The sequence below is a fragment of the Arachis hypogaea genome, chromosome 14 (genome assembly GCF_003086295.3).
Source record: "Arachis hypogaea cultivar Tifrunner chromosome 14, arahy.Tifrunner.gnm2.J5K5, whole genome shotgun sequence".
In the NCBI taxonomy this organism is placed as follows: Eukaryota; Viridiplantae; Streptophyta; class Magnoliopsida; order Fabales; family Fabaceae; genus Arachis; species Arachis hypogaea.
In genome coordinates, this window is record NC_092049.1 from 101,689,728 (window position 1) to 101,714,182 (window position 24,455).

At 40.0% G+C, this 24,455-nt stretch overlaps 1 protein-coding gene and 1 non-coding gene across 2 annotated transcripts; one reads left to right on the plus strand and one right to left on the minus strand.

The window, feature by feature from the left end:
* The first annotated feature begins 9,548 nt into the window (after positions 1-9,548).
* Positions 9,549-23,714, plus strand: LOC140178643 (serine/threonine-protein phosphatase 7 long form homolog). Its single transcript, XM_072215850.1, has 5 exons — positions 9,549-9,554; positions 9,648-10,069; positions 23,080-23,172; positions 23,266-23,356; positions 23,442-23,714. Exons 1-5 carry the CDS (start codon positions 9,549-9,551, stop codon positions 23,712-23,714), a joined length of 885 nt encoding a protein of 294 aa, XP_072071951.1.
* LOC112746576 (small nucleolar RNA R71) lies at positions 12,429-12,535 on the minus strand. Its single transcript, XR_003174454.1, has one exon. It is a non-coding gene; the product is annotated as a small nucleolar RNA R71 (small nucleolar RNA).
* Positions 23,715-24,455: the final 741 nt, after the last annotated feature.

Consider the following 24,455-nt stretch of genomic DNA (forward strand, 5'->3'; position numbering starts at 1 on the left):
ATGGACATATAGAATTAAACAAATCAAAGATTACAATCATAGAAAGAGAACAATTACACACAAGAAGGAAAATAAGTGGTTATAAGATGTAACCACACCATTAGGCTCAAATCTCACATGCTTGTGTTCTTAGCTCAAAAATATGCTTCACAAAATATATGATTCAAGCAAGTTCAATCACACAAAAAATTTTTTCAATCAATTGGTGTGGTGCCCTATGGATAAATTCTTTGAAAAATTTCATTGTTTTGACCGAGCTTATTATATGTATCCTAAATGCAATGTCGTGATTGAGAAAGTTAAAAATCCTTAGTTTATCCCTTCTTTTTCAATTAAACCAAATTCTCTTATGTGAAGAGGGTAAACCAAGCTTCAATAATCCAATTTTCAAACCACAACCACTAAACTAAAACAACTACATATATATATATACTATCAACTACAAATGCAAATTCAACTAAAAATATGAAATGTATACTAACCAAGGTGTAAAATGCAACAAACTAAAATAAAAGTATCCAAGGTGCTAATATATACAATAATCCCAAAAGTACAAAATAAAGCAAAGTGCAAAATACTAGAAATAGCACAAAATAAGAGATAGATGTGCGAACTTATCACCCAAAATAGCAACTCCACCGACGATGACGACGGTGATCTCCCCACACTTAGAATGAAGCATCGTCCTCAATGCTATGGCTCGGACTCGGGGTGAGGGTCAACGGTCGCATCTGGCTGGGGCTGAGGCTGTGGCTCCACAGAGGTCTGCTGCGCCTCCGGGGTAGCCTGGGTCTGAGTGGGTGCCTCTGGCTACTGAGCCTGCTCCTCCTCATGCTCCTCTTCCTCTGCGAAAGAAGGGTTAGAATCGGGGGCATCTCGGTGCCCAGTGCTACTAGCATCTGATCCACACGATCAAGGCGGCGCATGATGTGATGCTCGCTACGCTCCATTAATCGAAAAAGACAATGTACCAGTAGATATGTCGGCTGGGGTGCTGGTGGTGGTGGTGCAATAGGTGCTGCTGGTGCTGTAGATGGTCCTACTGCAGCTGAAGAAGATGAAGGGCCAGGTGTCACTGCTGCAGAAGCTCTAGCTGTAGATCGACGCCGGGCTGGAGGCTTCTCATTCACCCATGTCCCCCATGGAATAAAGCTCTCCTTTCTGTGGACTGGGGGTAGTGACTCATCATCCGCGCTCCATGGAATACCGGCTCGCCGAGCCATCTCAGTGACCAAAGTCGGGAATGGGAGTGAGCCTCGGACATGTGCTCGCCACATAAATCTCCTGATCAATCGGAGAAAGTACACCTCCTTCCCCTCCAGAATACATCGGATCAAAACGAGCATGTCCACCGGAATCTCAGTAAAATGCGTGGTTGGCATGACATAGTGGGCAAGGATCTGCTGCCATGTCCTAGCCTCCCTTGTCAGATGGACAAATAGCATCCCCTTGGGCTTTGTCTGGTCAGCATCCATCTCTAAAGGGGCGTCCGGGGTGGCAACTATACTCCTCAAGGCATCATAGTCATATGTCATACATTGCATCTCTACCTCAGCCTGTATAAAGGCATCTGTATCACTGGTCTTGGGCAGGTAGCGGAGTGCATCCTCAATGTCAGCTTCTGTAATCAGTACCCGTCTGCCTCTCAGGTGAATCGAGTCAAGGGTCGGTTTAAAGAAATTACAGTAAAACTCCTGAATCTTTGACGTGTTCACCCTAGTCAGCTCCCTAGCAACAAAAGAGAGGCCCATCCCCTCAATACGGGTCTCAATGGATTGCCTCAGATTGGCGGGAATGGCCAGCTTCTCTATGTTGAGATTCTTTTGCCGATAGGTCGGGAGGCGGAGCTCACAGTACAGGTTAGGAAACCTGTCTCCGTCAGTAGGCGGTAGTAGCTGATCTGCTTTCTCCTTCTCTGAAAGAGGGTTCTTGGCATAATCAGAGAAGGGAGAAGCAGCGAAAGATTGAGATTTCTTCCTTTTCCTAGAGGTAACCTTTGCTTTTCCCTTGCCTCTGTCAGACATCCTGAAAAACAGATATGACAGGATATAAACAATTAAGCCAAGTAGAGGAGTATAAAGCAAAGATTGACATATTCATGGAGTGAGCTAAAAGAGAGAATTCTTGGAATGCAAGAAAATAGAGATCAAACACCAAATAGGATACAAACCAAGAAATTCATGCAATGCTAGCAAAGTGCTTGCTTGTTAAGCTACCACAATTATCACGCCTCAAATGAATGTGTAAGGGCTAAAGTGAAAACTAAAAAGTGGAGTTAGAGAATTAATTGAGTCAAAAGTTAGAAAAGCGGTTAGAAATTAGTGGCATGACAATTATAGAGCTTAACGAAGAGAAGTACACAAATCACAAGAAACAAGCACACTCACGTTCATGAGAATGATGCAAGTCATTGATGATGAGATATAAATTGCATAAAGCAAACAATGGAAAGCAAGTCATCAACAATGCACAAGGTCACTAAGTTTGTAATAATTGGTATTGGAAGAAGTGAAGCATGCACTTGGTGTAACTAAGAAGGTTTTGAAAACATTGTCAAATTGAAAGGGCTACACCAGTGGGAATCACCAATTATTACAAATGTAAGAACCTCTATCAAGAAAAGACAAGTGAAAATCAAATGGTGACATAATGTGAAAAGCTTCATTGGTTAAGTAGAATTAACAATTGAACTTGAACCAAGAAGTTAGAAAGCATTTAAATTAAACTTGAATAAATGTTGAAAAACACAAAGAAGGTTCTTCTTGACATAGTTGACCAAGGTGCTATTTGACACAGAAATTCGTCAATTAGTCCTTTGATTAACCAATTGTAATGCACATAAGCGGGAATCAAAATGAAGAGGGAATGCTGGCCAAATCAGCTTAAGAATTGAACTTGGTGTAAATTGAAACCATTATCAAATCAAGCAAGTGCCAAGTTCAATCCTAAGTTGCAAGTTGATAACAAATGGCTTCCAAAAATTTTGGTAGTATTCCGGCAGTAAATTGGACGTTCCTGGATAACAAAAAGCAGCCAACTAACACATATGAATCCATCAAACATGTAACAAGCAACAAGTTCATATGGTTTAGGCGACATTAAGTAGAATTACTCAGCAAGGCAGCAATCAACAATTCACATGAATCCAAATTCACACAGCAGTAAGCAGATATACACAGAACAATATCATCACCATTCAACAAGTAAGCAAATAACATTCAGCCATTTAAGATAACAAGAACGGAGCACTTATCAGGCCTAAAATCCTCTAACCACATCCTAGCTACCTAACCATATGCAATTCTATCTATCTTAATCAAACAAAAATTAATCATAGCTAAAATTAATAGAATAGAACTAACAAAGGAAAAATAAAAACAGAGCACGATTGAAAGCATGGGTAACCTGGAAGTAGAACAGAGATGGAGGTGGAAAGGGAAGGGAGAGGGCAGGGCCGCCCAGAAATGGCAGCGACTGGATTGTTCACCGGTGGCACAAAGCAGGGGGATGGTTGGTGGAGCAGAGAAGTGGAGCTTCTCTTCTGTCAAGGCGAGGTGAGAGAGGGAGAAAAGGGAAGAGATGATGTGGGTGATGGTTGTGGTTAGTACGCCGATGGCAATGGAGGTCCGCGGCGGTTCTGGTGGCGGCAGAGAAGGAACGGTTGATAGAGAGAGAAAGAGAAAGGAAGGAGGAACGAGGGAAAGAGAAGGGAAGAAAAAAGAGAAGAGGAGGGGGGAAAGTGGTGGACGGCGGCAGTGGGTCGCTGGAGTTGGCGGTGGTTGCAGAGCTCAAGGGGGGTAGCGATGGTGGTTTGTGTTGGAGGGAGGAGGAGATGAAAACGGAATGTTGGAGGGTGAATGGTAAAGGGATGCGTCTGGCTAGGGCTCCTCGCGTCCTTGGGGGTTAAGGATTTTGAATCCACGCGTACGCGTACGTGTGGATGGACAGAAAGGTGATGGACGCGGAAGCGCTAAGCACGCGTATGCATGGATGGAGGGGGTGCGCATCGACGTGTACGCGCAGAACGAGAATTATGCCAGAGGCACAATTTTGGCACCAAGTTGGCATAACTCTCGGGTATGATGTATGGGAACTGCGTTGACACATCAGCGCGTACGCGTAAGGTATGCATACGCGTGCCTCCCCCCCTTTTTTTCAAAAGCACCAAAAACAGCTAAAAATCCTCCTAACACTACCTTCAACTCAAAACCAACTAAAATACAAAATTATCAAAAATCTTTTTGGTTTTTGAAACTTTTGAAATGGAAAAACAAGGAAACTTTCACCTTAAGCAAAGTGCAATCCAACACTAGGGTGCAACCTAGAGCAACTAACAACCAAAGCATGAAAAGAAGAACATCTGAAGAGGGAAAACTACCTACAATGGTAACTCAAAGCACTTATTCACTATATCTACAAGAGAGTGGAAAGAGTTTACCATGGTGGGGTGTCTCCCACCTAGCACTTTTAGTTTAAGTCCTTAAGTTAGACATTTGAGATCTCCTCATCATGGTAGCTTATGCTTGTACTCATCCTTGAATCTCCAAGGATGCTTGCTCCTCAATTGGTTGTCAGAAATTCCAACTGTCTTCACCAAACTTGGGTGAAGTTCTACCCAAGATATGAGCTTCCAAAGTTGATCTTCATGTTGTGATCCAGGATCCCATATCTTATTTTCACACCCATCTTCTAATTGATCATCATGATTCTTCCGTCTGGGTGGTTGACACATAGAATCCTCCTTAGAGCACCAAGTTCTCCTCCTAGATCCATACAATTTAGCAAGATACCAACCCTTGCATGTCAACCTTGACCTCTTAACCATAATGAACCTAGAATTGAAACGCCAACTACTATCCAACTCTCCCTTACTCTTCAATCCACAAAGGGCTCTAAGTTGACCATCCGTTTTAAGCAACCCATATTCAAGTGGAATTAGAAAGCTTAGAGATAAGGAATTTACCCACTTGAATAGTGTAGATGATGGTGGTGACTTAGGAAGGGTGACCTCTCCAAATTTAGATAATGCGAGGTCCACTCTCGTGTGTTCTTCCTTGAATGCTTCCACCTCTTGACAACTTTTCCCAACTTCAACCTCTTCCTCTTGGTAGCTTTCTTCCAATTCAATCTCTTTATCATTGCTCACCAAGGATATGGGATGTGAGATATCTTCTTTTTCAATCTCCATGCCAAGTCCAATAGGAGAGGATTCAATTGTGGATGGGAATTCATCAATGATTGAATCTATCTCTTGGCCAACCTCTTCAAGGTCTTCAACCATGATATGCTTTGGAGGTTGTGTGTCCTCCTTAACGTCGCGTTCTATCCCAATAGAAGAAGGTTCAACAAGATCATCAAGGAGATTGATCAGTGTGGACAAAAAATCACTAATGATGGAATCTACTTGATCAATTTCCCTCAACTCTCTATCCACTTCCTTAACACCAATGATCTCAACTTCCTCCTCTTGATGCAAGTCATGCCTTGGTTTCTCTTTTTCACCTTGAAGCTTCAAATTCACTCCCTCACTATGCTCCTTGATTGCTTCTCCACATTCAACAATGGGAGTGCCTTGATTGTTTGAGCTTAGGCGGGAGGAGGCCATGTTGCTAACGACTTCCGCTACGGCGGTCATCACGGCTTCTAGCTTCTTGAACTTCTCTTCTTGCCCTTGGAGGTAAGAGCCAATGACTCTTTGTTGTTGTTGTTGTAGCTTGAGGCTTTGGAGAGATTCATCCATTAGAGGTGGTGTAAGAGAGGGTTCATTGTTTGGGGGAAAGGATTCATAATTGGAAGGTGGTTTGTCTTGGTAAGGGCATGGAGATAGTGTGTATTGAGGTGGTTCTTGGAAGTAATTGTGTTGGAATTGTGGTGGTTCTATGTACGGTTCATATGGTGGTTGGTATGGTGGATATGGGTTGGGATAATATGGAGGTGAATGGCGGTATGAGGCTTGTGAGTATGGTGGAGGACTATATTGAGGAGGGGGATCATATGCATATGATGACTGTGGTTGACAACCACAATTAGGGTCATTGCACACCTTAGGTTGATATGCATCTTGGAATGGCACTTGTTCATAGTACATTGGTAGAAGTTGTCGCCATGAAGGTTGATCATAAGCTTGGGGCTTCTCCCACCTTTGATTGTTCCCTCCTTGATGCATATTGCCATTGTAATCTCCATCTCCTACAACATAGTTAGAACCACACTCATAGCCAAAGTTGTGAGAATTCATAGTGAAAGTGAAAAAAAAAATACTAATGAGAAACAAAGAGAGCAAAATCTTACGACTAGCAAAAACTAACAAACAAACCAAAAATCAAACTATTCACAATATGTACAATAGCCAACAACATAGCACCATTGAAATTCTCCGGCAACGGCACCATTTTGATGAAAAGGAATTTGCTTTGATGGTCTAAAATTTCCTTAAATGATTGAAATCTCGTTGCAAGTATAGTTCTACACCAACAAACAATCCTCCCAATCAAAAATATAGTTTTGTCACATGTACAAACCCCAATAAAAATTTAACCGAAGTATTTAAACCTCGGGTCATCTCATAAGGAATTGCAATGAAGTGAATGATTATTGGCTATGAAGGAACAAGGGGTTTGGTTTCATAAAGGGCAAGAAAATAAAGGGGCAAGAAAAGTAAATCAATCAAGCAATTAAAGAAAGCAATTAACAAAGAGAGATATTCATGGAAAAGATTGAGAATATAGGTCTTCTATCCTAGTCATACAATGATTAATCCATCCTATTTAGTCAACTCTGGCAAATGAAAGAAGGTATCATCTTATCTTCACATAGGGAGAACGTCAAACAAGACTAATCAATCATATCACAATGATAAACAAGAATTTATCTTATTACGTCATTCCCGACGATGGAGGAAGGTATCATAGTATCCTCACACTCGGAGAAAGTCTAATAAGACTAGCTAATCTCAATTCAAAAGTCCTAATCAACTTACTAATTAAATTAGCAAAAGATTAGCGTCATTGGAAATAATATTAGCTAACAACTCTAGATCACCAACATAGGTTGGGTTTTCATGACTCAAGATTGCCTAATCAATTTTTTCAAGCCAAGAATGCTCAAAGAGCTACTCTAACATCCAATCAAGCATTTTGTCAAACACTTGGACGGTATAAAAGGAAAGCATGGTAAATGTGCAAGAAATAGTAAAATCTACGAACTACCAATTGCAAGGAAAGTAAAATTCACAATTCAAATCAACAATAAGGAACATCAAACATCAAATTGCATTAATTGTAAACCAAATCCAACATGAGCATTCATAAACATAAAAGAGGCATGAAAGTAAAATTGACAAGAGAACTAGGAACAATGAAGGAATAGAAGCAAAAAATTGTAAAGGAAACAAGATGAAATCAAGAAATTATGCCTAGATCTAAGATGCAATTGGCCTAGGAACCCTAATTCTAGAGAGAAGAGGGAGCTTCTCTCTCTAGAAACTAAACTACATGATGCCAATTCTACAACTAAGTGTCCCCCCTTTGCCCCAGCTTGAATTCTGCATGAAATAGCCTCAGGAATGAATTGAATTTGGGCCTGGGCAGCTCAGAAATCGCCCCCAGCGTTTTCACTTTAATGAGGTCACGTGCGAGTATCGACGCGTACGCATGGGTCACGCGTACGCGTCGCTTGGCATTTTTCCATCCACGCATACGCGTCATGTACGCGTGCGCGTCGCCATGCGACTTCATCTTCACGCGTGCGCATCTGCTGCGCGTGCGCGTCCATGAATGCACTCTAAATCCTTGTTTTTCCATGAGTTCTTCACTTTGCATGCTTTTCTCTTCACTCCTTTGATTCATTCCTAGCCTTTTCAACCTGAATTCACTAACAAACACATCAAGGCATCTAGTAGAATCAAAGGTGAATAAAAATTACCAATTTAAGGTATTAAAAAGCATATTTTTACACTTTAGCACAAATCAAGGGAGAATTACAAAGCCATGCCATTTCATTGAATAAATATGAGAAAAGGTGATAAAATCTCCTAAAATAAGCACAAGATAAACCACAAAATTAGAGTTTATAAATCTTCAATTCTGGCTACAAGCTCTCCTTATTTCTCTTTCTCGCTGCACATTTTTTGTACTCATACACTAAGATTTCTACAGTTTATAACAATTTCTAAATAAAATAGAGTATTGATCAATATTTGCTGCTTTCTCCCTAAATCCTAGTAATATTTTCTCATACATTAAGTAATTTGAATTGAATTTATTTATTATGGTGAATAAATTTAAGGCGCTGAATTCATAATTTGGAATTTTCATATATGTGCTGGATTAGTTATCACCTGTGTCTTATATTAGTTCAAATTCTTCAGTAGTGAAACTCAGTCCATCCCTTTGATAAGCATGCAATTCTCATAAGAGTGTTTCACAAAAGAAACAAAATGAAAGGAACAAAAATAAAATAAAAACAAAACAAAACCGTTGGACTTAAGAGATGTCTTGTGGGAGTTTTTTAATTTTGATATGGAGGGACTGATGGTGTATAATAGGGTTATGGAGGTTTATGGTGTATCACCGAGCTGTGATGGCTGCTGTCCTGTTGAGAACAAATCGGACGAACCGATTGGAGGAACCGCTGACACGTGGCGAGCATGCAGCTGCTTTTCTCGTTGGCTGCGTTCCATGTATACCCCCATTTCGAGTGTCTCCCCCCTCCCAACAGCTATCACTTTCACTCTCATATCTCTCTCTACTTGCTCCCCAACCTTACAACCTTGTTCATTTTTTACCATTGTTGGACCACCAAAAGCTTAAAAAAAATTGGAAGACAATGCAAAGAAGACCAAAAATCAAAGTAAATCAGCCACAGTTTCATATTGTTAATTATCTTGGGCATTCTAATTATGTAAGTTTTTAATTTTTAATATTTTGATTTAGTAAAAATAATAGTGATAAAATAAGATTTTAATAGCAATAAATATTATAATAGTACTAAGTAGAGATTAGTCATGTATGTATGTATGATATGGTTACTGTTAGGTGTTAGAAATATAGATTAAAGTAGAGTTAGTTAGTTAGTTTTTACTCTTTATAAAGCCTCTGTAGCGTTGATTAGTTAATAATATGTATGTTAGGCTTTGATTTGATTTGGGTTTAGATTTATGATTATTGGTTAATATGTTTTAAAATGAAATGAATGAATGAGATCTGTAAATATATTATTATTATTATTATTATTATTATTATTATTATTATTATTATTATTATTATTATTATTATCATCATCATCATCGATAGATAATCTTAATTATTATTATTATTATTATTTGTTAGAATAAAATTTTAATTAACATATTTTTGTTTTAATTGTATTGTACTAGAAATAAAAATAGAAGTATAAGTTTAGAATAGTTTAACTTAAATAAAAAAATATAAATTCAATAAATTATTTATGATTATTAATAATTGAATTTAACATAATTTAGTATAATTTAGACAATAAATTAGGCAGATTTACTATGTAGGTTTACTATGTATGTTTGATAGGCAATTATGCTGGTAGTTAGTTATAATGGACATGTAAGGATAATTATGTTATTGTTAATATAATTATATTATACTGGCACTTATAACGGAAATGTGATATTGTAGGGTTCACGGATGTTGATATGTGATCACTTAAAGTCGCCCGATTCGTACAACCAAATTGTTGAGGGACACTTACGGGAGACTAGTTTTTATTATGTTTCCCATATTGGAGTCATTCAATGTCAGTCAGCAATGATTAATGCTCTGATTGAGAGATGGCGGCCTGAGACTCACACATTTCATTTTCTGGTTGGTGAGTGTGCGGTGACGTTGGAGGATGTGGCGATGATTCTCGGTCTGCTGACAAATGGTCTTCCGGTTATAGGATCGACCATGAGTAGTTTTGAGGCATTGGAGGCCGAGTGCTTGCACCAGTTTGGGGTTGCACCGAGGAAGACAGACTGTAGAGGAAGCTTTATAAAATTAACGTGGTTTAGGAGTTTGAAAGACCGCATAGTGTTGACTGATGATATTCACATTCAGATGTATGTAAAGTGTCACATTATGTTGTTATTTGGGACTATTCTGTTTGGAGATAAGTCGGGTGCAGTGGTGCACTGGAAATTTCTGCCTTTGCTCCGTAACTTCGCTGGAATCATACAGTTTATTTGGGGTTTGGCATGCCTCGCACACTTGTGTAGATCATTGTGTAGGGCAACTCGTGTCGACTGCAAGGAGATGGACGGTCCGTGATAAACCACTATTTTATGATTTATATTGTGTTTAATTGTGTGGTATTATCATGATCATTACCCACTTATTCATTAAATTAGCATGAAATTATAATCCCTTTCTGAATTTATAACATGTTTGAAAACTGCTTCCTAGAAACTTTAATTATGTATTTTTAATTCTCCTTTATTCCATTCGATGCCGTGATCTGTGTGTTGAGTGTTTCAGACTTTATAGGGCATGAATGAGTTGGAGATTGGAAAGGAAGCTAGCAAAAATGGAAGGAACACAAGAATTTGAGGAGATAACCAGCGAGAAGTGACACGGTCGCATGGCTCACACGACCGCGCGAAGGAGAGCGAATCGCAGTGACGCGGCCGCATGGCTCACGCGGCCGCGCGGATTGGAAAAGCTCAGGCGACGCAGTGGCGTGGACGACGCGAACGCGTGGCAAGGAAAAGCGCGAATGACGCGTCCGCATGGATGACGCGATCGCTGACATGTGCAATCTGCATAATCTGCAGACTTTGCTGGGGGCAATTTTGGACCTCATTTCGATCCAGTTTTCGGCCCGGAACAGCAGACTAGAGCCAGAGAATATGCAGAAAAAAACAACAACATTCATTCTACACAGTAGACAGTTTTAGATCTAGTTTTTTTTCCTCCTCTAGGTTTTTCTCTCTAGGTTTTAGAATTTTAATTTTGGGAATTGATCTTAGCATTGGAACATTGAGAAGAGTTATTTTTTCTCATCAAGACCTCGTCATTCTAGTTCATTCTCTTAACTTGGTTTTATTCTTCCATGTTCTTTGCTTTGTTCAATTTTGTCATTTGAATATTTTCATGATTATTTGATACAAGGATTATTTCTTCTATTTTAATTTATTTCTCCATTCTAATAATCATGTCTTCTTTTAATTCCCTTTCATGTGTTATGGATTTATTATTTGCAATGAGTGAGTAGTTCCCTCACTTGATGGGGAGTTGATTGAAAGGAACTCTTGAGTTGGAAGGATTGAAAGAAAAATTGTAATTGGGTTAACTGTTGAATTGTTATCTAATCACTAACACCAATCCATTTGAACTAAGTGGGTTGCAACTCGTGAATAGATCTAGCATTCCAACTTGTTTGACTTTCCCTTACCTAGTAAAGGATAACTAAACAGAACGACCATTAATTATAAATTAATCTTGAGGTCATTCCATCAATAATAGAGATTCCAACTAATCAACTCCCAGTCAAGGCTTTTATTCATATTATTTAAATATCCCCTTTTTAATTTTCCCTCTACTTAACTCAACTTCTTGGAACATCTAATTAATAAAATAGCACACTTTTCTGCAACTCGTTGGGAGACGACCTGGGACTTAAACTCCCAGTAATTTTTAATTTAAACTCTCTGTGACATATTTCTAAATTGATAGGCAGATTTTCGGTGAGTTAAGAACTATACTTGCAACGTAACTATTTTAATAATTTTTAATTCACCAACTTCTGCCCCTCATCAATTTTTGGCGCCGTTGCCGGGGAGTTGCAATAGAGTGCTAAAGTTATTAATTAGAATTTATTTATTTGTATTTTATTTTATTTTGCTACTATGAGCTGCATGTTTCTTCCGTCAAATGACGCGTTCACTTCCTGATCCGCGCTTGCTAATATTCTATCCTGAAATTGAAAGGACTATTTCACGAATAAGGCGAGAACAACGTCGGTTAGTCCACTCTGAGGGCGGATCTGAAAGTGAACTTGAGGAAGAAACTAGCCCCCGTTCTACTGATTCGGTTGTTTTACGTGCAGAAGACATGGCAGCTAGGAGAGTTACCATCCAGGAGGAAGGAGCCCCTGATTTTACAATGCAACCATTTCAAGCGCATCATCCAGCGGTGGCTACAGATTTTGAAATAAAGACCGCACTGCTAAACTTGATGCCCAAGTTTCATGGCCTACCTGCTCAAGAGCCTATCAAGCACTTGAGAGATTTCCAAGCAGCCTGTTCTACTGTCAGGCGTGATGGTACTGATGAAACTTCAATTTTGCTGAAAGCTTTCCCGTTTTCTCTCGAGGGAAAAGCAAGAGAGTGGTACTACACTCAACCTCTGGCAAATGTATCCAACTGGGATACACTCAGAAAGGAGTTTTTGGAGAAATTCTTTCCATCTGAAGTTACTGATAAACTAAGGAAGGATATTTCCACAATTGTTCAGGATGACAATGAAACTCTCTTTGAATACTGGGAGCGCTTCAATAATCTTTTGGAAGCATGCCCCCACCACAGGATTGACAAGATAGTGTTGCTTAGCTATGTCACACAGGGCATGAGGCCCCAAGATAAGATCACATTGGAAAGTGCTAGCAATGGGTCTATGTAGAAGTACAAGACCACTGATGAGGCTTGGCAATTGATCAGTGATTTAGCTGAATCTACTAGGAATCACAGGCAAAAGTAAGGCCGTTCAAAAGCCGTTGCAGAAATATCCTCTAACAGAGAGACTGCTGCTCTAGCTCAGAGTATATGTGAGATGACCAACTTGCTGCAGCAGATGCAATTGAATCAACAACAAGCTCAGCAAGCTCAACCTCCTCCGCCACAGCAAAACCAACAACTAGTCCTACAAAGAATTTGCGAAATCTGTGCTGATTATAGCCATTACACTGATGAATGTCCGCATCTCCAACAAGAAGAAAACATGGTGGCATCCACTCATAACTTCTATGACCGCCCCTACCAAGGGTACAATCAAAGTGAAAATAATAACCATGGATGGCAGGACAATTCTAACCAGAATTGGAGGGTCAACAATAACAGAGGAGGCAGAGATAATCAGGAAAATTAGAGGTGGAATAATAACAACAACAGGCAGCAGAATCAACCTTACAGAGCACCTCACCTGAGGCAAAACCAAGGACCACAGAACAATCAACAGCAGACATCTCAATTTACTCATTCTTCTTTATCTCCTAATGAAGAGCTACTACAATCTTTTGAGCGAAGACAACAGACCATGGAAAATAACATGAATAGTATTAATGCAAGTCTGAATGGTCTCACCTCTACTTTGCAAGCTCTTATGTCACAGATTGGATCAACGCGAAATTCCAGTAACCAACCTTCAAGCTCCACTGGAATCCCCTCTCAACCATTACCCAATCCAAAGGGAGGCATTAATGCCATCACCCTAAGGTCTGGAACCACACTGCAGGAGAGGAATCAGGAGGAACCAAGCCCATCAGAACACACCTCAGCTGAAGAGGTAGTAGAAATAGAAGATGTTGAAGAGGAAGAGGACATACAGGACATAGTTGAAGAAGAAATAGCTCAACCACAGGAGGAAGCACCAAAAGGCGCAGACACCACAGAGAACACTACTCCAATTCCATTTCCACAACTTGCAAGGAAGCCCAGGAAGCAGCTGGAACCCGACCCCAAAATGGTAGAAATATTCAAAAAGGTTGAGGTAACTGTTCCTCTTTTTGATGTTATTCAGCAGGTACCTAAATATGCAAAGTTTCTAAAAGACTTATGTATCCATAAAGACAAAATTAATAAATTAGAAACTATTCCTTTAGGTAGTTCTATATTTGCTTTAATGGGAGGATTACCTGAAAAATGTAGTGATCCAGGTCCTTGTATAGTTAGCTGTACTATTGGTGGTGTAGTAATTTATGATTGCATGTGTGATTTAGGAGCATGTGTCAGTATAATGCCTTTGTCTATATATGATATTTTGAGGCTCCCTCCCTTAAAAAGGTCGGCAGCTCGTTTTGTGTTAGCAGATAAAAGCATTATTACAGTGGCTGGAGTTGCTGAAGATGTTTTGGTGAACATTAAAGGACTTACATTTTCCACTGATTTTTATATCTTGGAAATGCCCCATAATGATTCAGATAAGCCATCATCAATCCTACTTGGGAGACCATTCCTGAAGACATCAAAATTCAAATTGGATGCCTTTTTAGGAACATACTCCTTTGAAATAGATGGCCGCATAGTAATCTTCAATCTGAATGGAGTCATTGACAACCCCTAGAAGATCATTCTATCTTTCAGTGTGATGTCATAGATGAAAGTGTAGCTGAAGTTCACAAGGAAGAGTTTGAAGAGAGGCACACTGGACAAGGTCCAAGTGTGGGGACCCTCTTAACTGACAATGAGGGCACTTCGTCATTTTCACAAGCTCCAGATAATCCAGAGCCTGCCCATGATCAAAAGTTAGAATTGAAACCCCTCCCTCCACATCTCAAATATGCTTATCTTGAAGATGAGCAGAGGTTTCCAGTTATCATTGCAAGAGAACTTACTTCTCAACAAGAAGAGCAGTTACTTGATGTGCTGAGAAAGCATAAGAAGGCAATTGGGTGGAGCTTGGCAGACATAGTAGGCATCAACCCTCAAGTATGTGAGCACAGAATATTTTTAGAAGAGGAAGCAAGACCTGTCCGTCAACCCCAAAGAAGATTAAATCCCACCATCTTGGAAGTTGTCAAAAAGGAAGTGACCAGACTATTGGAAGCCGGTATCATATATCCCATTTCAGACAGTGAATGGGTAAACCCAGTACAAGGGTGCCCAAAAAGTCTGGAGTCACTACAGTGAAGAATGAGCATGGAGAGCTCATAGCAACTAGAGTTCAGAATGCTTGGAGAGTCTGCATTGATTACAGGCGTCTCAACCAAGCTACCCGTAAGGATCACTATCCACTTCCATTCATTGATCAAATGCTGGATCGCCTGTCAGGTAAATCACATTATTGCTTTTTAGATGGTTACACAGGTTATTTCCAGATTCATATAGCTCCTGAGGATCAGGAAAAGACTACTTTTACATGTCCTTTTGGGACTTATGCTTATAAGAGAATGCCCTTTGGCTTGTGCAATGCACCAGCTACTTTCCAATGGTGCATGATGAGTCTTTTCTCTGATCTTATTGAGGACTGTATGGAAGTTTTTATGGATGATTTTAGCGTTTATGGCGATTCTTTTAGCCTTTGCTTAGATGGAATATCTAGAGTATTAGATAGATGTGTTAATACAAACCTTGTTTTAAATTTCAAAAAATGTCACTTTATGGTAAAACAAGAAATTGTATTAGGACATGTGGTATCCAATAATGGCATTTCTGTAGACCCAGCAAAGGTGAATGTTATTTCTAGTTTACCTTACCCCTCTTCTGTGAGGGAAGTCCGTTCGTTCCTTGACCATGCAGGTTTTTACAGGAGATTTATTAAGGACTTTAGTAAGGTCGCACTTCCCTTATCCAGATTACTGCAGAAGGATATTGAGTTCGAGTTCAGTGCGGATTGCAAACAAGCGTTTGATAAGCTGAAGACTGCTCTGACTGAAGCTCCAATTGTGAGAGGACCGGACTGGAGCCAGCCATTTGAAATCATGTGCGATGCTTCCAACCATGCAGTAGGAGCAGCGCTGGCTCAGCGTGAAGGTAAAGATCCTTTCGTTATTGCTTATGCGTCTAAGACTTTAGACACTGCCCAGTCCAATTATACTACTACTGAGAAAGAGCTTCTTGCTATTGTTTTTGCTCTGGATAAATTCCGAGCTTATTTACTTGGTACTAGAGTAGTAGTGTATTCGGACAATGTAGCTTTAAAGTATTTATTAGCTAAAAAAGAATCCAAACCAAGACTCATACGTTGGATACTGCTGTTACAAGAATTTGATTTAGAAATAAAGGATAGGAGTGGTAATCAGAATTTAGTGGCAGAACACTTGAGTCGCCTTGAGCATATTAAGGATGATTCTACTCCTATAGATGATAATTTTCCTTTTGATAACCTGCAAGCAGTATCTGAGGTAGTCCCTTGGTATGCACCTGTTGCTAATTATTTAGTCAGCCGCACATTTCCTCCAAATTTCTCTAAGCATCAAAGAGACAAGCTGAAAAGCGAGTCTAAATATTATATATGGGATGACCCATATTTATGGAGATGTGGCGCTGATCAAGTAATTAGACGTTGTGTGCCTCAATCAGAATTCTAGTCCATTTTAGAGGCCTGTCACTCATCTGAGAGTGGAGGACATTTTGGTCCTCAAAGGACAACTAGAAAGATCTTAGACTGTGGATTCTGGTGACCTACCCTTTTTAGAGACGCTGCTGAGTTCTGTAAATCTTGTCTCCCATGCCAGAAATTTGGTAATATATCCAGGAGGGATGAGATGCCTCAACAAATTATGCTTTTCTGTGAAATTTTTTATGTTTGGGGCATTGACTTCATGGGTCCATTTCCAAATTCTAATGGATATTTTTATATATTGTTAGCTGTGGATTATGTTTCCAAATGAGTGGAAGCAATTCCTACCCGCACTGATGATGCTAACACTGTTGTTTTCTTTGTGAGAAACCATATTATATGTCGCTTTGGATCACCACGAGCAATCGTGAGCGATCAAGGCACCCATTTTTGTAACAGGAGACTGACAGGACTAATGAAGAAGCATGGGATAATTCATAAAGTTGCAACAGCTTACCATCCCCAAACTAATGGGCAAGCCGAGGTGTCAAACAGAGAAATTAAGCGTATCTTGCAAAAGATAGTAAAGCCTCATAGAAAAGACTGGAGCACCAGGCTACAAGATGCACTCTGGGCATACAGAATAGCATACAAGACACCCATTGGGATGAGTCCTTTCCGCTTGGTTTATGGAAAAGCTTTTCATCTCCCAGTTGAAGTAGAACACAGAGCCTTTTGGGCAGTTAAGGAGTGTAACATGGGAATTGAGAAAGCCGGAGCTGAAAGGAAGTTGCAACTGCAGGAACTGGAGAGTCTTCGCCTAGAAGCTTATGAAAATTCCAGAATATACAAGGAAAAGATGAAGGCTGTACATGATCAAAACATCAAGAAGAAAGAGTTCCAACCTGAGGATTTAGTCCTCCTTTACAAATCTCGACTAAGGCTCATGCCAGGCAAGTTGAGATCATGATGGGAAGGTCCATACAGAGTAGAGAAGGCCGAACCGTACGGAGTTTATCACCTAAGCCATCCTTCAAGCTCTGAACTTATTAAGGTTAATGGACAACGCCTGAAGCTATACCATGGCAAGAAGATGCAGAGAAACAAGGAGCTTGAGATCTTCCTCTTGGAAGGTCCCCACATAGCAGAAGATTGAGCTAGTGGAGCGTCCAACTTACGGACGTTAAAGCGAAGTGCTAGGTGGGAGACAACCCACCATGGTATGATCGTTCTTTTCTTTAATTTTAGTTTTTCCTATTCAATAACTCTTCTCTTTCATAGTACTTTCGTGCATCTGCATTTACATGTTTAAAAAAAAATAAAAACAAAAAAACAAAAAAAAATTTTGCTACGCGACGCGATCGCATCAGCGACGCGTCCGCGTCACAGGGAGAGTAAAGAAAAATAAAAATGAACAGAAAGTCACGCTGGAGTGTGGCTGGAGGCGTGCCAATGGCACAAATCAACCCACGCGACCGCGTCGCTGACGCGTTCGTGTCGCATGGGAATCATGGCCTCCCACGCGACTGCGTGCCCCATGTGGCTGCGTGCCCTGAGTTTTCGACGTAAAAGGGTGCACAATGAAATATTGTGCGAGAGTGATGCTGGATTGGTGCTGGAGGCACAATCCTTATCACGCGACCGCGTCGCCGACGTGACCGCGTCATCCATTTTCGGATGCACACTCACGCGATCGCGTCACCCCAATTTTGGCAACTAAATTAATTTGAACAGAGAGTTGTGCTGGTGCGAGGCTGCACTCGTGCCAGATGCACAACATGGGTCACGCGACCGCGTGACCGACGCGATCGAGTCACCATACTTGAAGCGCATCCACGCGAACGCGTGCCCCACGCGGCCGCGTCGCATGCGCCGCACAGCTCAACCTAAATTGCCAAATTATCTTATCTTTCTCTCTTCCAAATCCTAGTTTTTCTTTTCCCTTCTTATTTCTTCCTTCCCCCCTTCTCCCTTCTTCTTCCAATCTCACCTATCCCTCTCTCTTTCTCTCACCTCCGTTACCAAGGTTCTATTTTCTTCTTACTTCTTCTCTTTTCTATCATTTTATATATTATTTTATATATTATTCTTCTCCTCATTATTCATATTTTCCTTCTTTTTCTTTTCCTTTTTACATGGTGTTAGAAATTTTTTTTGAGTCATTATCCCTCATATATGCTTGTGGACTGTTGCAAATTGTTTGACTATTATTTTTATTCTAATTAAGGGATTGCTTGCATGTTCACCTTCATATTTTCTATACCTTATTCATCATGCATGCTATGTGTTTGTGAAAAAGCTCAAATGGCATTATGCACTTCTCTATGTTGTTATACTATTCAATGCTTGCTTTTCACAACTTTCCTTTACTATTGTATTAATTGAATTTAATTGTCAATACAAACGTGATGGTTTGTTACAAAGTCTTGCTTGGTCTATGCTACTCATGCCCTTTGCCGGCATGCCAATAAACACCTTGTAGTCACTTGTCTTTATATGCACTAGCTATTTTCCATTGTTGGCTTTTCACATGTACTCGCGAGCATGTGATAATGTCAGCATATCTTAATGTGCATCCATCACCCTCTTTCCCGTTTCCTTCCTGGCTGTATATCTTTTTGAATTTAATTTACTTTCTCTTCCCTTCTTTCAGGATGGCCACCAAGAAAGGAAAAGAGAAAGCTACTTCTAAACCACCAGCAAGAAGAGAAACTAAAAGAGCATTAGTGGCAGAGCCTTCTTCAACCGCAGTCAAGCCCTCAACAAAAAGAGTTAAGAGGATAATAAAGGTTGATGAAAAGGAGAAAGCCTTTCCAGCAAAGGACACTGCGCGATTTCCCAATTGCTACTGTGAGCAGATGTTCCCTATCCTGGCAGAAAGAAACTATAACAATGAATACCTTCTTATCCTCCCGTCCAATATTGCTACCTTTGTTGAGCCTCAAATTGAACGAAGACAATGGGGTTTCCTACGGAGACAGCCAAGGCAGGTCAATCTTTCTTGGGTAGTTGAGTTCTACTCTAACTTCTACATGCCAACCCTGCAGTCTGTTTATGTCCGGCAGAAGCAAGTCCCCATCACAGAAGAGGCCATTCAGCAAGCTCTGAGTCTTCCCCCCTATTCCAGAAGGAATGGACGCCTTCCAAGAAGCCGCACTTAAGCGCCAGAGATACCAATTTGATTGGGACTCCGTTCTCAGAGTTATCGCATTACCTGGCAGCCGTTGGATCTACGGATACCACCGTACCCGCCCTAAGGGAATCTTGGCTTCAGCACTTACCTTGGAGGCTCGCGTCTGGGCACAGATCATGTCTCATTACGTCTTTTCGAGCACTCATGAGTCCTCCTTCACTGCGGACATGGCCGTTCTACTATGGTGCATCCTTACAGACCAACATCTGAATCTCTCAAGACATATCCGGAATGCTATGGGACACGTACAAATTGCGGGCAACTTACCTTTCCCCGCCTTGGTCTCAGATCTTGTCTCAGCAGCCGGAGTCTCCTACAGAGCTGGGGACACCAAAGCTGTGCTTCCACGGGATGATCAGTATGTCCCTAACGGGAAATACCTCAGACTTCTAGCAGCCACTACAAGTCTTCCTACTGCTCCAGTTGAAGATAATCCTTCTTCAACACCACAAGCACCCACAACTGATGAATTGCTCCAGCAGATAATCGAAAGGTTGGATCGGCAAGAACACAAAGCTAAGTTGAGAGAGCGCCGTAACGAGCGCCGATTCAAACACCTCAAGGAGCTACTCAATGGATACTTCAGGGACTCGGATACCCCGGACTCCACCTCTTTTACCAACACAGGGAGCCATGCCGGTCTCGATTGTGGAGATACTGCTACCAGCCCACCCCTGTTCTTGACAGACGGCACCGAGGACGGTGCAAAGCCTTAAGTGTGGGGAGGTCGGTCAGTACCTGACTTTCGAAGGTAATCTCTCTTCTCTAGCACCAATAATTAGGATATTTTAGTTAGATTTTCTTTCTTTTATAGAATAGAATAAATTGAATAGGTTAGGATAGTTGCATGCATGTTCTACTTGATTGAAAAGACAATAAGTTTCTTTTAAGACTCTATCTTTGGAACAAAATTTCACTAATTTTTCAAAATTTTATGATAAAGTTTCTTGAGTTGTATTTGGAACATGACATTTGAGCTAAAGAACACACAACCTGTGAGAGATTTGAGCCTTTATGTATGGTTACATTATTTAACCATAATTATTTCTTTCTTGTGTGTTAACTTTTCTATGATTGTAATCTATATTTTGTTTTATCTTATATGTCCAATATTTATTATATTTGCATGCTTGCATATGATTGAGGCCATTATTTGTTTAAACTCACTTATCCAAATTAAGCCTACCCTTTTCAATTACCTTTGTTAACCACTTTGAGCCTTTAAATCCTATTTGTTCTATATTTTACCACATTACTAACCTTAAGCTGAAAAATAATTGTATATCCCAAATTGAATATTTGGTTAGCTTAAAATAGAATTGTGTGTGCTAGTTAAGTATGGGAAATTGTGGGAACAAAAGTTGTTAAGGGAATGTGTCATGAGAATTTAATGGAAATTTGGATACCTACTCATGTGAAACCATAAGAATTAAAAATCTATGTGCATTGATAAACTATAATTATTTTAATGTAAAAAAAATTTATTTATATAAATAAATAAGGGGACAAAATTACCCCAATGTTAAATTCAGAATTCAAAGATCAATGCACATATGATAAAATCAAATATAAAGTTGATACATGAGTATGAATAGAAAAAAGGGAATTCTAGGTAGCTAGGTATGAACTTTAAGATTACATAAAAAAAATATATAGGTTGGGTTGAAGCTTGGGTTAATTAAAGATTCAATTTATTAGCTCACTTGACCAAATGTATACCCCTACCTGTACCTTAGCCCCATTACAACCTTGAAAAGACCTCATGATGTTTGCACTGGTATATTAACTGTTGTTGATTGGTTAGGAGAAAAACAAAAGTTAGAAAGCATGATTAGAGAAGGATAGAGTGATTACCCTATACACTAGAGATTAGAGCGTACATACATTATCAGTGAGGGTTCAATGCTTGAATTTTCATGTTCCCTGCTTTCATGAGCTATCTTCTTGCACCTTTATCTGTTTTATTGTATAATGATAGAATTAGTGGAATTTGATTTGTAATTGTTTTGAAGAGCTTATTTACTTTTGATTAAGTGGGCAAGAATCATATAGTTGCATTTATTTATATATAGGCTTGCATTGCATTTCATGAGTTTCTACATGTTCATACTTATTTCCTTATCTCCTTCAATTAAGCATGAGGACATGCTAATGTTTAAGTGTGGGGAGGTTGATAAACCACTATTTTATGGTTTATATTGTGTTTAATTGTGTGGTTTTATCATGATCATTACCCACTTATTCATTAAATTAGCATGAAATTATAATCCCTTTCTGAATTTATAACATGTTTGAAAACTGCTTCCTAGAAACTTTAATTATGTATTTTTAATTCTCCTTTATTCCATTCGATACCGTGATCTGTGTGTTGAGTGTTTCAGACTTTATAGGGCATGAATGAGTTGGAGATTGGAAAGGAAGCTAGAAAAAATGGAAGGAACACAAGAATTTGAGGAGATAACCAGCGAGAAGTGACGCGGTCGCATGGCTCACGCGACCGCGCGAAGGAGAGTGAATCGCAGTGACGCGGCCGTATGGCTCATGCAGCCGCGCGGATTGGAAAAGCTCAGGCGACGCGATAGCGTGGACGACGCGAACGCGTGGCAAGGAAAAGCGCGAAAGACGCGTCTGCATGAATGACACAATCGCGTGACATGTGCGATCTGCATAATCTGCAGACTTCGCTGGGGGCGATTTCAGACCTCATTTCGACCCAGTTTTCAGCCCGGAACAGCAGACTAGAGCCAGAGAATATGCAGAAACAAACAACAACATTCATTCTACACAGTAGACAGTTTTAGATCTAGTTTTTTTTCCTCCTCTAGGTTTTTCGCTCTAGGTTTTAGAATTTTAATTTTGGGAATTGATCTTAGCATTGGAACATTGAGAAGAGTTATTTTTCCTCATCAAGACCTCGTCATTCTAGTTCGTTCTCTTAACTTGGTTTTATTCTTCCATGTTCTTTGCTTTGTTCAATTTTGTCATTTGAATATTTTCATGATTATTTGATACAAGGATTATTTCTTCTATTTTAATTTATTTCTCCATTCCAATAATCATGTCTTCTTTTAATTCCCTTTCATGTGTTATGGATTTATTATTTGCAATGAGTAAGTAGTTCCCTCACTTGATGGAGAGTTGATTGAAAGGAACTCTTGAGTTGGAAGGATTGAAAGAAAAATTATAATTAGGTTAACTGTTGAATTGTTATCTAATCACTAACACTAATCCCTTTGAACTAAGTGGGTTGCAACTCATGAATAGATCTAGCATTCCAACTTGTTTGACTTTCCCTTACCTAGTAAAGGATAACTAAACAGAATGACCATTAATTATAAATTAATCTTGAGGTCATTCCATCAATAATAGAGATTCCAACTAATCAACTCCCAGTCAAGGCTTTTATTCATATTATTTAAATTTCCCCTTTTTAATTTTCCCTCTACTTAACTCAACTTCTTGGAACATCTGATTAATAAAATAGCACACTTTTCTGCAACTCGTTGGGAGACGACCTGGGACTTAAACTCCCAGTAATTTTTAATTTAAACTCTCTGTGACATATTTCTAAATTGATAGGCAGATTTTCGGTGAGTTAAGAACTATACTTGCAACGTAACTATTTTAATAATTTTTAATTCACCAACTTCTTTCCCTCATCAGTCCGCTGACACTTTTGCTTACTTGGGCTTGGATCCGGCTACCATTTCTTGCGCTGATTCCCGGCAATCCTCGATTGTTTCCAATTGCAAACAGGTAAAATGAATTAATGCATGCATTGAAAGAAGCACTAGAAATTGTATTTTATTTTTCACAAAATAAGTTAATTAAGAGATTGTCTGATGGCAGGTGGCGTAACTGGGATCGTGAAAACTATGCTTACCGGTATCATTCGCTTGCGCACTACAGGAGGTTGTTGGATGATCTGCAAGAAGGACATGTATGTTATAAAATACTAGTACCTGCTTTTGTTTGGTCAATGAATTAATTGTTGTGTAATCATCTGACAATTTTGACGTGTCCAGTTTGTTTGGCAAGCTTATGGCTTTGAACACATTGAGCCAGACGTGATTCCTTTAGACATCCGTCATCATTCTGTTATTTGGAGTGCCACGGTGCCGCTTATATCTTTCAAATGCGTTGAGTGGCATGCATCCGATATATTCAGGAGGCAATTTGGCTTGATCCAGGGTGTCCCTAATCAAGAGCGGGATCTAGGTGCATCACACGGCAAAGTACTAACTGGGCCTAAGAATCAAGATTGGGCCGACACACACTCTTTTTGGGTGATGCAGTAGACTAATCGGCATAATCACATTCTTGCTAATGAATTAGTGCCTTTACATTATCCGTTGGAAATTTAAATGCATTGGTACCGAGGAGCATTCGGTGCCCACTTGCAATTGTTGGACCTTGTAGTTCAAGAGAATCCAGAAGGTCCCCCAGTTCATAATCAGGAGAATCAACAGCAACAACCAGCGGCATCGGCACCGCCACCTCCACCGCCACTGCCACCAGGACAACAAGAGGTTGAGTATTTTGCACCATATGTTCCTTACACGCATCCATCTGATTATTTTTTACTGTCAGTCCCGGTCCATCAACAGTATTGGGGTGGTCCACAGTTTGAGGCAGGAGAGCAAGCTTCATTCAGCCAACTCCTTGGTTTCATGGCTCTAGGACTAGGTCACTCACATTCAGGTAATTATGCTGACATTCCCACCGACCAGCTGGCACATTCGGGTGGTATTACTCAAGTTAGGAGGTCATTGGATTTGAGACCTCAGGATCGCACTTCCTCTGATACAAGGGTAATAACTCCAGAAGACTCTATGTAGTACACAAATATCAGGAACCAGATCATCCCTCTGGTACGCAGGCATTGTTTCAAAGTGAACCACTGCTGATGGCTCCTTGTGACACATGGCCTCAAACCATATAGGAAAAGTTTCATACGATGCTTCCCAACCTCCAAAAATTAACTCAACTGCCTTCTGCTTTGCTAACCAAGCTTTATGATAGTTGATGATATTATTAAA